This window comes from Photinus pyralis, unplaced genomic scaffold (genome assembly GCF_008802855.1).
Source record: "Photinus pyralis isolate 1611_PpyrPB1 unplaced genomic scaffold, Ppyr1.3 Ppyr1.4_LG9, whole genome shotgun sequence".
In the NCBI taxonomy this organism is placed as follows: Eukaryota; Metazoa; Arthropoda; class Insecta; order Coleoptera; family Lampyridae; genus Photinus; species Photinus pyralis.
Genome location: NW_022170878.1, coordinates 13,943,205 through 13,957,207, shown reverse-complemented (window position 1 = coordinate 13,957,207; position 14,003 = coordinate 13,943,205). Strand labels below are relative to the sequence as shown.

Genomic DNA, 14,003 nt, shown 5'->3' with positions numbered 1-14,003 from the left:
GCTATTGTGGCCACTTTATCCGCCCATCTGTCCGTTCGCCCGTTCGTCCGGTCGCTACTAGATCGTTATCTTAAGAGCTATCATTCTACTTTTCGCTATTTGGTTCGTTATGGTGTCGAGGCTTGCGCCAAGGAAGGAATGTCTGTCCGTGTGCACGATAACTTTGGGCCGAAATGTCGGATCGCTTTGAAAATTGGTAAAATTGGGCAAAAAAGTTACAGCCCAAAAACTGGCCAAACCTTCAAAAAATTTTTGTTGCAAAGAACAAGCAACTATGCAGACGAATTTAAATAATTTGCACATGCTCAATCCAGCTTTGGCATTTACGCAATCCAATTTTTTTATTTGTTAATGAAATTTTGTATATACCTTAGACAAGGAAAGAGAGATATATACGCACCTCGAATAAAAGCGACTAATACCAAATTTAAAAATTTGATTTACAAGCTATACTGATCTGAGGGGACAGAATCAACCCCTTAAGGAGGTGTGTGGTGTGGAAATCGAGGCCCATCGAGTTGAATTGCACGTGTGGTAGGGATGTTCCTTAATAATAATACTTCTTGAGCCCGAGAGTAAAATAACATCAATTCACTAGTGGGGAGTCCCAAACAAGCAAATTATGGCATAATGCACCACATTTGAGTAAGGTTTGACAATGTTCCATGTTCATGGTCTAATAAGTAAGCCATATGGTTCCACGGGCCAGTCATCATGTCGGTATAATTTGGGGGTACTAATTTTCCTTTTTACAGCGGTTGTACACGTTTATTAGGATGCCAAAAAATCATGGTTGTTATTTCAAAGCGGTAACTAATAGAAATGATGGCCAATCAAAGATGGCTGATGTTGAGTTTTATAGAATCAACTATACCTGTGGAACTATTAATCCGATTTCATTTTCCTTTTTTTTTTAATTCAAGCTCTTGAATGGTACTACAAATTTTGTCATAAGCACTTCTTCGATCAAATCTACTGTTACGAAGTAATAAAAAAAATGTCTTTTTTTAATTTTTCTTCTGATTTTTGCTACGATTTGTATTAATTGTGCTTTTCTGTAAATTAATAATGTGTATAAGTAACAAATGGTAAAGTTACAGAATACCTAATAATATAGGCACTGTCAAGTAATACCCTCCCTCACATACCTCAACTGATGTAGCAAAAGTACTATTATTTCAGTTCCTCCCCGATTTAGTTCAACAATTATATACCTATACCTACTGTTTGGTTCTACTTCACTTCAATCTTAGGGATTTTCCTCATATTGAAAAGAAGCTCCAAACACACAGTTACTGAACTACTGAACTGGGGCATATATATGACGGAACTGTTGTACACCGTGAAATACCATCATAAATGTTGGGTCAATTTTACCAATATCACGACCCAGAAGCGTTTGAAACGAGAAAAATCAAACCTAAGAATTCAATATAAATATAAGAAGGGAAGCCGATCTAGGAAACCATAATTCCTTCATGTTCTTCACCTTAACACTGATAAGAAACTTCTTGAAATTGCTATAGAAAAACGAAACACAAAAATATTGCAGTAGCGTCTGGAAATATTGTAGCTGCAGATGCATGTTATCATAAGTCCTGTTACCGCGCATATTTTAAAATAACACCAGATAAGTACCAAATGATGATGAAGATTGGTATGAGCAATGGCAAATGGTCACTAAACCACCCACACATACATTTGTCCAGCTAGCTCAATTTAAACTCGGGTACTACCTAACGATACCTTGTACGATATAATTATAATTTTTTCAGGGCATGTCCAGCTTCTGCCACAACTAAAAACCGCAGACTTAATTTGATTAAATTGAGAAACTCAGCAGACTTGATCAGTCTCACAATTCCAAAGAAAAGGAAAAGTTAAATAATCCCTAACATCCGGTCACCTGCGGTTCACTTCAAGTGACGAACAAAGAACACAAACACCAAGCTGATGATGCTACTATAACTTTACTCATCTACTTTAATTGCACTAGAATGTCAATTTAGACGACACTGGATTCGTTGTAATTACAGATGTAAAATTGGCTCTTTGATGGTGGAAAAACCCTTTAACGGGAAAATCTCAAAGAAACCCTTCACATAAGCGATAACGCTCGACAAACAGTGGATAATGTTAACAACAATTGAAATTCAACATACATAGTGACCCAACATTAGTATAGGTTGATGCCAAATAAAACGTCCGCATGACGTAGTATGCAGAACTACAGCAGAAAAGGTGGCATACGAGAAGATTTATTCTAATCTGAGGGTACAGCCTCAAAGTTTTCTACTTTGAAACTTATTTCTTACCTTGGTGCTACAAAAGGAGTTTGTCAATATGAAGTGTATATTGCGCCAGATAACTTTCCATATGTTTCGTTGCTGTTAGATTATGTGACAACAAAGAATACATTGGAAAATCTTACGTGACAATTAGAGGCTCAACTTTCAACAGGACATTGTGGTTCCTCCTCACTCAGACACACTTTCGATGAGCTTCCTGCGGAACTCGTTTCCAGGTCATGTCATTTCAAGATTTGGGCCGTAGCCTCGTCGTTCTTCCGACATCAAGATGTGCGATTTTTTTGTGTGGAAATATTTGATGGAAAGGGTTTTTCAACGCAAACCTCGTAATTTGGATGATCCGAAGGAGGCGATTTGTGAGCTGGCACTAATTACCAAGGAGACACTACAGCGAGTGTCGCAGAGCTTCCTAAACAGAATTGAAAACTGTATTATGGAAGACGAACGTCACCTTCATGACCTTATTTTTGCGACTTAAGAAGTTAAATGGCATATCCTACCAAACATGTTAGAAAAGTAAACCGTTTTTTTAATCAACACTGTTTTTTCGTTGCCACCGATAGATATTAAAATAAGATTAAAGTAAAATTGAGGTTTCAAAAAATCACTATAACTCTCGCCAGGAAAGACTGCCGGTCACAGCACACCTTGTGTCGATTTACAATCTTTGTTTTTATTAAGATGCGTGCGACTTCCGGAATAGGATCGTGCTAATGTTGAACAAAAAGCCTTTTCGTTCAATATTGACACGATACTATCCCGGAAGTCGATAGCACCTTACGAAAAACAAAGATTGTAGATCGGGATCAAGTGTTCTGTACGAAGCCGTACACGGGCCACATATACACTTGGTGTTCTTCTTCTACAAAAAAGTGAAAATTTCGCCAAAAAAGTGAACATTTCTACAAAAAAGTGGAAATTTCTACAAAAAAAGTGGAAATTCCCATAAAAAAGTGGAAATTTCGACAAAAATATTTGATGGCCTTTAAAATGATGGGTCACTCGATGGGGCGGCGGGGGAAGGTCAAATTTCTGCTTTGTTGTCGCCGCTTTCACTTTTTTTCGAAATTTTCACTTTTTTGTCGAAATTTCCACTTTTTTGTTGAAATTTCTACTTTTTTGTGGGAATTTCCACTTTTTTGTAGAAATTTTCACTTTTTTGTGAAAATTTCCACTTTTTTGTCGAAGTTTCCACTTTTTTGTCGAAATTTCCACTTATTTTTGGAATAAGAACACCAAGTGTGTGTATGGCCCGTGTACGGCTTCGTAAAATGTAGAACCTGCAATAAACAAGTTATTGTTTGGAGCAATAAAAGCTGCGTAAAAAATAAACAACGAAATTACTTTGAGATAAGGTGTTAAACCAAAATTGTCGTTCCTCCATCAAGGGGCGTCAATAGGATGGCAATATTTACATTATAAGTAAATGTACGGTTTCATACCGTATTTACATTGAGAAGTTTGTGTATGAAGTTGTACTTTTTGTCTGCTTGTCTGGTTACTTGTCCATATTCCACTGCAAACACAATAACTCAAAAATGGATACAGATTTTTGACTTGCGTGTACAGTAGGTAATCTATAGCCTAAGACTTCCGCTGGGGTGGGTTCGTGGGGGAATAAAATAACAAAAACGTTACAGTCTTCACTTCTTCACTATTGAACTACGGTTTATTTTAAAACTAAGAGTCACTTCACACGGGTGTTATTGTGTAAGGAGATATAATGCAAATTGCATACTCACTTATTGCACATATATCGACTATACTTAAGGATTGTGTGCAAGGCATCTTGATGGAGCAACAGGTTCAATGTTCCTAAATCTGCGACTAAAGATGTTTCCACACCATGGAAATGCGTCCAGAAATCCGGACAATTCGCGTCAACCTACGCAAATGTAGTCAACAATAGGTACAGTTTTTCATTAAGTATTACTCACTCTTCTATACAATATCGTTAACACATCAGCCGTACTCGGCACTGGACTATAAATTAAATCTAAATATTGCCCGCTTCGTGTTGTATATAATTTGTCCGTCAGTAAGATACTGTTAATTGAAATTTGGTACGCCGGTCCGTAAGTCATAAACGCAACATCCATCATAAACGAACCCAGACGAAATAGTAAGTAAGGTCTCTCTGTCACGTCACTTGAGCGTGAAAATGCCAAAGAAAACTGCGAACATTAAGTTTTCCTACAAGTGTTTATACTTACATCATTAATTACTATTCGGAATAACTTCAAAATATTATTCGAAGGTGATGTGTTGTCTTCCAAACCCGGCAAGTCCACGACACGTGCCCACGCTTCATTCATATTTTCTTTCCTCTGAGTATCATCGTTTTTCCTAAAACCTGCAAATATACTCTCACACGTACTCTCAAGCATTTATCACCTTCCATCTTTACTGATTAGTCCATTTCGTTCAATTTTGTTCATTTTGTACTTTATATGTCTTTCTCCGACGCGAACAGAGTTTTTTACTTTTTGTAAGTAGTTGGGGCGAATTTTCTTAACGATTCGATCCAGTTTTAGTATGCTGTGTAGCTTTGATATACGAAATGGTGATGTATGAAAGGAACCATTTCGGGTGAAGTTGTTGAAAAATGTAACTAACGAAGATATTTTTTTCTCAGATAGATTTATTTTCAAACTAGGCATCGTTACATTCCATTTATACCTAAAACAGTAAAGTTCTATTTACAACCAAAATCGATTAGCTTACCGCGGAATGGAATGAAAAGATTGATAGCTGATGGCGAAAGTTGATGAAAAGTTGAGCTTTTGAAGCAAATGCATGTCGCTGTCCCTTTCTTTTCGGGCATCCTTCCAATTTTCCGCGGTACTACAGAACAATATTTGCATTTCGTTGCAATTTACAATGAGACGAGAATAAAGCTGCTCTTCTAATTCCATAGGCGTTGATATTTCGGATATATCACATTTTTCACATAACTCAGTTTCTATCTTCAAATGGCCTAAATCTGCTACCAAAATATTTTCAACTCTAAAATTCAATTAAACGTTATCTTCTACAGCTGTATGGAAATGGCTACTTACTTTTGTACGCCACTTTGCGACCACACCAAGTAAGGTACTTTTATATCAAAATTAAAGGACCAATGTTTCCCAACTTTGTCAATCACGAAGTTGATCAATTTTTGGGGAATTTTCGAAATAAACTCGTATATGTAATCTAATGATATTGTCTTACTGCTGATAAACTTTCCTAATTCGTTAAACGCGTGCTAAAACACAATTTTAAAGTTTAGTTAAATTTGGACTGGTTTACCTCTTGATATACAACTTCAGTGGTACTTAAAGCGCCGTTAACAGAAAATGATGGGTTAGAATTTGGTTTATGTTTTTCGATATCGATTTTAAAAAAATAGGCTGGACTGCTATGAATATGTTCAGATGATATAATAGGAACGAGGTGCTCCTCCAAACTTGCGCCTTCCACCACGATACCCTCAATTTTAAGAAAAAACTTATAGGTGTCTTCTTCAAAATTAGGCACAGTAGATAAAATAAATTGGGTCATTGTTAAAACAAAAACCTCTCGTTTTGATTCCAGTAATGACAGACTTACGTTTCCGATGCGGAAATTGTGCTTGTGCTCTGTAACAACGTAGATTAGATATAAGCAATTTTTTAATTACGTAGACACGCACCTATGCCTTGTTTCTTGTCGGCAACTAGCTGTTCGGAGTATCCAATTTTCGCACATAATTCGGCACGTTCAGGGGAAGGAAGCATTGACCAAAAATTTTTATCTCCGAAGCTGTCTGCACGCACCTGCAATTTGGACCCGTATTTAGCAATTTATCTGTAAGAAAAACCTAAAGCGGATCTAAAAAGTGGCAGAGCACCTCGGTTTGACTCTACGGGGTTCAATAAACTTGTTAGATGTGGCATATAGGTCAACTGTGCAAAGTTTGAACCGAATCGGTCCAAGCGTTTGGCAGTTATCGTATTCACGGACAGACGGACACCATCGACTCCCCTATAAAGCTTACATCGCTTTGCTCTGCCGCTTAATAATTCTATTGCGATTAGGCATAGACAAGGTCTTGAGATTATATACAAAGCAAGGAACAGTACTGTATCATTATACCTAAGGGATTGATAAAAATAGTACTCACCAACAAAGCCGCTTGTTGTCTGGATATTACAATATTTACAATTGATAAAAGATCTTCATATTTCTGTAAATCTAATTTTAATTCGGTGTCGTTGGGGTTGAGTAGAATTTTCTTATAAGCCTCCGTATACTCCTTGTACTGTTGCCTCACTTTCTTAATTCTACTCCATGTATACGGCCGAACTCTTTGTTCCAGTAAAGCCTGATAGGCGTATTTCCACCAACTTCGTTTATTTTCTGAAATTCTGTGTTTTGGTCTTAAGGACAAGAAGTTCCAGCTTATAAACATTCTATCTAAAGCGTCCATAAGAGTAAAAATTGATTGAAATTGTCTTTGGGAAAACTGTATATTACAATCTTGTATTACAATGTCACTAAAGATTTTTGTTATATTCCTATTATCTGATCTATTTATTGTCATTTTCACTTTCGACGTCATTGGCTTAACAACTAAAAAAATAGTCTACGTTATAGTATTGGTAATTATTCCGATGAAATTATTAATTACCGAATTCAAAGTCCTGATTGTTCATCGAAAAATTTTGCAGACTGTTCGACATAACGTTCCTCCACTGATAATATTGTGAAGGAATGTCCCATTTTTCAGTTTTATATTGTGGATTCCAATATACTGAGAGTGCTTCAACTTTAATCAAGTAATAGCATGTCTCACTGCTGCTGGTTGCTTTTGACGCTTTCCATTTGCTGAAACGAATAACATTTTGTAATGCTGATCTCAGAGCTTTCCGAGATACAGTCGTAATTATCAAATTGCGCCCCTTTGTACGTATACGTACAAAGCAACGATCGCGACCCACAACTCACAAGTTTTGGAGATAAAGGAGACATTATGGCATTAAAATTTCACATTTAGAAATAACAACACTGATTCTGCGTATTCTGCGCAATTTGTGTACCGAATTTTAGACATAGGCGCTACGTTTTTTTTAGCTATGGTTAAAATTTCAAAAAAATAACTCCACAATAGGAATCGCGAACTTTATTTTTGACATGGATGCTATGTCTTCCAACACTAGAAGAAGATATTTCAACAAAGACAAAGGACTCGTGGTTAACATATCTGGAAAATATCTTATAAGTACATAGTATATCTTGATTTGCATGGGTTTTTAATAAAGTCTATTCTTTGCCTTTTATCTAGCACAAGCGGTAAAGCGGCCGTTTTGTCATTTTTCGTATGTACCTAAACACTTACGCCTACAACACTACGCTGCGTAAAGTAAGCAATTAAAAAAAAAATTATGTAAGTTGATTCACGAGGATGCGCCCTACATCTACATGCCTGTTATAAAAGAAACTCTTCTTTCGATGTTACTGCTTTTCAATAGCTCACATGATCACGAAACTGTCAGAGCCGCTGGGTGGGCCACCTTTGTTTTGTCGGAAAGCAGGGCAGGTGGAATAGGCGGCCCCATTAGTAAGCGGCATCATAACAGCCTCCATAGTTTGCAGCTGTCCTCAACAGTGGACCTTACGCGAAATAAAGAGAACACCTTGGTGGAACTCAGACCTTGAAAAGGTTCGTAAGGAGGTTCGCAGGTTCTTTAATAGGGCCATGCAAACTACGCTGCCTACAAACTGGGAAGATTTCAAGATCGCGCAGGTACAAGGGCCATATTGATAGGTCTAAACGAGGATTACGGAGGACCTTCTCTGGCTTTAGGGTATAATCCTCCAAAGTTGAAGAAATGTAAGAGTTGTGTACCTACCTAAGACGGGCCGTGCCAAATATCACATGGCGAAGGATTACAGGCCTCGTACCTTATTATGAACTTATTACGAACTAGAATCAACAGCCTTAAGCTGGATTCACATGAATACGAAATCCGACGATACGGTCATCCGAAATGCTTATGATTGGTCAATAGTTTGAAATGGCAAGCACATTTCAAATTATTGACCAATCATAAGTACCTATTTTGAATGACCGTATCGTCGGATTTCGTATTCATGTGAATCCAGCTTAAAGCTTGCAATTTGTTTTAACGCTAACGATTGTTTTAAAGCAGCCGTTGTTTATTTCCGATGAATCAGATTCGATACAAAGATCGATGAGTACATCAAATTCAGTTGCAGTTTTCCATTGACTTAGGGATGTTGCAGAGGAAAATTACAAATTCCATGCGTCAGTATACGGCGCGGATTACGATAACATCTCAAGGTTCAGCAACGGCCCATTCATCGAGTTTCACATCAACTGTATGAAAGACCACATTGATAAGGTACATGGCATTCTTTATTTATGGTCGGTATACCGCCAACATGTATAGGTAGGTGTCTTTTGAACAACGGACAGAATTATTGGTTATCTTTAATAAATTATGTTATATTATAGATTGATTGTTTAAAATAAAGGGCACTTTAATTGTGTCCTACCATGCGCAGGGCAACCTACAGGAAGCAGCTAGGTACAATACAGAGACGCCCCTGTCTGGGAGTCACTGGGGCCATGCAAACCACGCCAACTTTGGCCATGGAGACACTTCGGGGACTAGAGCCTTTACACTTAGCTGTAGAGGTAGAAGCTCGGAAGGATCGAGGAAGCCTTGGGCACGGGTGTATTTGGGAGGAAACCCTCAGGTCCGATCCCCTCCTCGGAAGAACGGATGTGATCCGGGGTGTCTTATTAAGGCCCATTACTCAAACCTGAGGGGCTAGTGAAAAAACATGGGTATACACTATACAGGCTGTTTCACGCACACAGTTACCTAAAAGTATTTAGACGTCCATTAATAATTGAAATCTGAAAATTTGCATACGAACATAGTTTTTCATGATCTCTCGAAAGAAAATATTATCATGATCGTTTAACTTCCAGTTTTACCGGAAGTGGATAGCAACTTTCTTATTTTAAATAGATAACCCTATATTTTATTGCATTTATACCTAGCATCAACGCTTTTCAAGTTATTCAAGATTTTTCAAAATTTTTGACGTTTGTTTTTTTAGCACCCTGTACCTACGGCTCCGTTGACTTTCAAAAAGCATTTCGAAATCAACAATAGTGACGTACGTGATGCTACATACATACGAATGATTAAAAAAGTTGCTATCCACATCCGGTAAAACCGGAAGCGGAATGATCATGATAATATTTTCCTTCCATAAAAAACTATGTTGGTCCCTATGCAAATTTGCAGATTTAAATTGTTAATGGGTGTCTGAATACTTTTAGGTACTTAACGGTTTGCATGAAACAGTCTGTATATGGTGATCAACCGAGAGCTGACATCAGCTTTTCCCTTAGTCAGCATAGCACCGTGTTTCAGGCTTGTGCACAGGAGAAACTCCGTAGAGGCTACCATAATAAGCATATACTATACATATGCACCACCACCTAGTAATTGCGAAAGAAAGGGGGTAGGCACAATGGTGCTGTCTGGCCGGGCTGCCGTGTGAATGGAATAGAATAGAATTGAAATGTGAAAATTATTTGCATGAAACAGATTTTGTGGTGTATTTATTGCTAAGCATCGAATCCCAACAAAGGATTTTTGGTTATTATGTTTCATTGTTTGGAGAATTTCATTTCAATTCAGTGATTAAAATTTGGTGTAGCATTTTGAGGCGCGTGTATATTTTGAACAGAAGAATGTACCAGTAATTTATTATGTGGTAAAGATGAATTTTAGATAAGGATCTAAATTACCATTGTTTGCCCTGGCAATTTTTTCAAAATGGATCGATTAACTTGAAATTTTGACAGAAGATAAGGAATAGCCTAAGGATCAAAATCTATATCACGCCAAATGGCGCTTTCACCCGGGGGACGGGGGGAGGGGGGTTGTCACCCAATTTCGGTGGTGGCAATTTTTTATTATCATTTTAATTTTAACACAGGAATAGATAGAAAAATTAATTCTAAGCAAAAAGTGTTCTATACATTTTTTTTAAAGTTAATACTTCTCCAGTTATTCACGACCGAAGGTACGAGTTTTTCATACAAAAGACTGTACGACCGATACGAACCGAGTTGTGTCTTGTTAAAGGTTAGCTCTTGTTCGTCAAATGCTAAATTAGAGAGTTTAACAGTCAAATAACGGTAAAACTACGCATTTTTCGAGAAAAACTTGTAGATTATTTTAGCTATTTAAAAAAACTTTTCTTCTTTTTTTAAAAAACGAACTTTAGCATAAAAGGTAAGTGAGTTACAATGAAAATAAGTTAGATCCGTACTTTTTTCATTGAAAAATCAGGGCAAGCAACCCTTTAATTACCACCCCAATTAAAATTAGTCCATCCCCTTTCCCAGTTTTCTTTAATTACGTATTATTAATACATTCTAAAAGTGTGACCAGTTTAGAAGACTAATGGCCGTTTGCACCGACAAATTTAAGCCGAGCTTAGGTGAAGCTTAGCTTAAAATCCATGGCAACGATTATTGAGACAATGGTTGCCATGGATTTTAAGTTATGCTTAAGCTAAGCTCCGCTTAAATTTGTCAGTGCAAACGGCCATTAAATTTGAAATAATTGAAGTTAAAAGTGAATAACGAATTTCTGCAATTTTGTGAAAAACGTCCTTCTCTTTAACATAACTACAAAACAGATGGAGATACGTAAAAATGCTACAGTGTTCAATTGTAGATTTTTTAATTCCGAACATTTTCCTCACCGGCAATTTTCTGTACGACAAAAATTAAGTGAAATGCGAGCACTACCTCACCCCATTTTAAAACTAACGGTTTTATAAAGATTTGATAGCCTTGTAGCTCTTTAATGTATTGTTATGTTATGTATGAGGGACCTACCCAAATTAACTAATAATTTTGAAATTATTTATTTTTTTGACTCATACACTTCCCCTGACTAGGAAATCGAACGTTTGTCAATCCTCACCTTGTCCCAAACACAGATGCCTCAACCCTACTTAATTAATTTTTTTCCTACTTTTATTCACCCCTTCAGCAAGGCGGCGCGAGCATGACCTGATACAAAAAAAACCTGACACTCAATATCTCAAGTTTGGGTTCGAAGAGAAACAAAAGAAATGTCAACTTCCCTCTCCAATTAAATAAAACTTCCTCTATTCTAAACTAACCCTCAATGTTCCACCATCTATAATTGTCATAAAAAAAAACTTCCTAACACTATTTCTAATTAGTTCAAATTTTCTTTTTTCAATTTTTGCAAACACTATAGGAGTCTGCACTGTAAAGTCAAGACGCACGACGAACTATAGTAATTAAATACCATGATTCGAATCCATTCTTTGCTAGTGGTAGAGAATCTGACCATGTGTAGACCTTCTATAATTCAATGCTTCTATTATTGACATCATTCGCAAAGTTGAGAATTCGCAAGTGACGCAATTTAATTAACTAAACCATAGTATTACTAAAGTATTTAAACTAAATTCCGGAAAATGCGTTAGACAGACTTAGACAAGCAACTTTGACAGCGTTAAAAAACTTAGTTAAAGTGCGTTTTATGACGTCAAAACCAAATCACGTCGATAATCAACGACCTGTAAACGAGCGTATTAGCGTTTTGTCGAATTGCTTAATATCGTTTAGAAGGGTCGACATATCCTCCTTCTAAAGAAATAGATTCTGCAAACCAAAATCTTAAAATTGTTATTAAGGAAAATACATTTCTCCTCTCTGTTCAAAAAAGAATCAATTAAGAATAATTTTAGGAGGGTAGGTATATTTTTCATACCCGAGGCTGTTTTGCACAACAATTTTAAAATAAACGGTCGATAGCTTTTCTGATAATAATTTCAAGCTCATTAAGCATCTTTAAAGAAAAATCTATTATTTGAAGAGATTACACAATTTTAAAAATTGTGTCCACTTTTGAGGCCTTACCTATTGGTAGTTTCAGCTGTAATACTGCCAATACATAATCCACATGCCAAAGGTTGATTTGCACTAACCGAATCTTCGTACCGTATATGGATGTTTGAAACATTAATCTGCAAGTTGTTCACCAAGTTGGTGAGCAAGTGTTCAGAGAATGAGTTGGGTCCACCAATAAATCTCCTATCTGTATCTAAATCATTTAATATTTTTCGTTTTACTGCCCTCGACAATCGTTTTTCAATTTCTGGATCATATTTATCATATGAAACGATTGGCACAGCAGTGATCAGTATGTCCTCGATTGTCAACACAACGGGCTCATTCCATAAATAGTTCCAGGGTATTTTTAGCCATATTTTTCCGATTGTGCCGATTTTTACCTTAATTGGAAGATTTAATTCGTACTAGAATATCGACAGCAATTAAAGGCAAATAAATCCGTTCTTAATACGTACCAAAGCTTCAGCCTTTAACTGCAGGTCGGTCAGTTGAACATGACCGGAAAAAATTCCCACATTTAAATTTTCCGTATCCAAATCCACAACATATTTTCCCAATAACTGATTTAATAACCTCGCGACAACACTTTCCAACATTTTCGTTTTTATAAATTGAAGGTTTAGTACGTTTCTTTCATACCTTCTTTATTCATTCATAGTGGCATGCAATTCAAAAAATTAAATACAAAATTTGAAGGACCTACACCAAGCAAATGATGTTATATAAAGTTTTATCGATTTGAAAGTGGCACAGAAGCAGTGTGGTTCAGACTGCTAACATTTCACTTTCAGGGGTTGGTAGAGAGAAAGCGCTGATGGATTACCTAGATATTACGGCGCCCACGTTTAAATCGATAGGTACGCATTTATAAAGGATGTATTTTTCCGACCTTTTCCTTCTGTTCACGAAATAACAGCTTTATATTTATGTATCCCAGAGAAAAGTAAAAATAATTAATTCTCTAGAATATGCAACAAAAAAGAAACAGCTTAAACTGCACTGTCCTTTTCGGGGGTGCAACAGATAATGGAATACTGCAATGTATAGTGTCATACCTACACATAAATTAAATTTTATGCATTCTCTGACTCTCACGCCTATTGTTAAGTGACTGAATTAGCCTAATTCGGAAAACTAATTTTTAAATTAATCAAGTTAAAGTTACACGTCGTTTCTTTTTAGCTTTCTTGTCAATCTACCCAAACGGCAATGTCAGTCAAAAGTCAGTACAAAAATCAATCTAGTGAAATGTTTTTTTTGTTGCGACAGATTTTGGCTTCGGGAACAATGAAGCATGATTCAAGAAGCTGACGATACACGACAGAGTATGGTGGAATCCACTTCGCAAGTTTCCTAAACGACAAGGAAACATGGTAATGATTAAAATAGTTACAGAGACGGGTCGTCAATAGCATGTTTGCAAAATAGCGATCGAGATATAGCGATTTGTTAGGGCATTGAATTTATAACTAAATTCAATGGTTAGGGCACCCTGAGAAAGTGTTCGCCAACTCTACGCAGTTGCTCCCTTTCACGTTGGATTTAACAATTTCACCACTGTGGTGTGCTTCCATCTATCCCAATTGTAACGTAAAACCATTAGCCCAGAAGATACCCCATGTCACGTGTGCAGTTGTATGTCCCCTAAGTTTTGTTGCTGGGATGTGTTAAACACCTATGTGAGTATTTAAAAAATTTGGCCTCGTTGTCCCGATCATGGTCGTTTG

At 36.8% G+C, this 14,003-nt stretch overlaps 1 protein-coding gene across 1 annotated transcript in view; it reads right to left on the bottom strand.

Moving 5' to 3' along the window:
* Positions 1-12,997, bottom strand: part of LOC116180809 (vacuolar protein sorting-associated protein 13C-like) — a 29,167-nt gene extending 16,170 nt beyond the window's left edge. The window contains exons 1-12 of the mRNA XM_031500939.1: positions 12,732-12,997; positions 12,283-12,680; positions 6,961-7,157; positions 6,454-6,902; positions 5,983-6,106; positions 5,601-5,929; positions 5,369-5,556; positions 5,034-5,315; positions 4,704-4,988; positions 4,523-4,655; positions 4,247-4,483; positions 4,052-4,194 (exon numbers count right to left, since the gene is read on the bottom strand). Of these exons, the coding sequence (XP_031356799.1) occupies positions 4,052-4,194; positions 4,247-4,483; positions 4,523-4,655; positions 4,704-4,988; positions 5,034-5,315; positions 5,369-5,556; positions 5,601-5,929; positions 5,983-6,106; positions 6,454-6,902; positions 6,961-7,157; positions 12,283-12,680; positions 12,732-12,872 (2,906 nt within the window). The 5' untranslated portion in view covers positions 12,873-12,997. The remainder of the gene's footprint in view (positions 1-4,051; positions 4,195-4,246; positions 4,484-4,522; positions 4,656-4,703; positions 4,989-5,033; positions 5,316-5,368; positions 5,557-5,600; positions 5,930-5,982; positions 6,107-6,453; positions 6,903-6,960; positions 7,158-12,282; positions 12,681-12,731) is intronic.
* Positions 12,998-14,003: the final 1,006 nt, after the last annotated feature.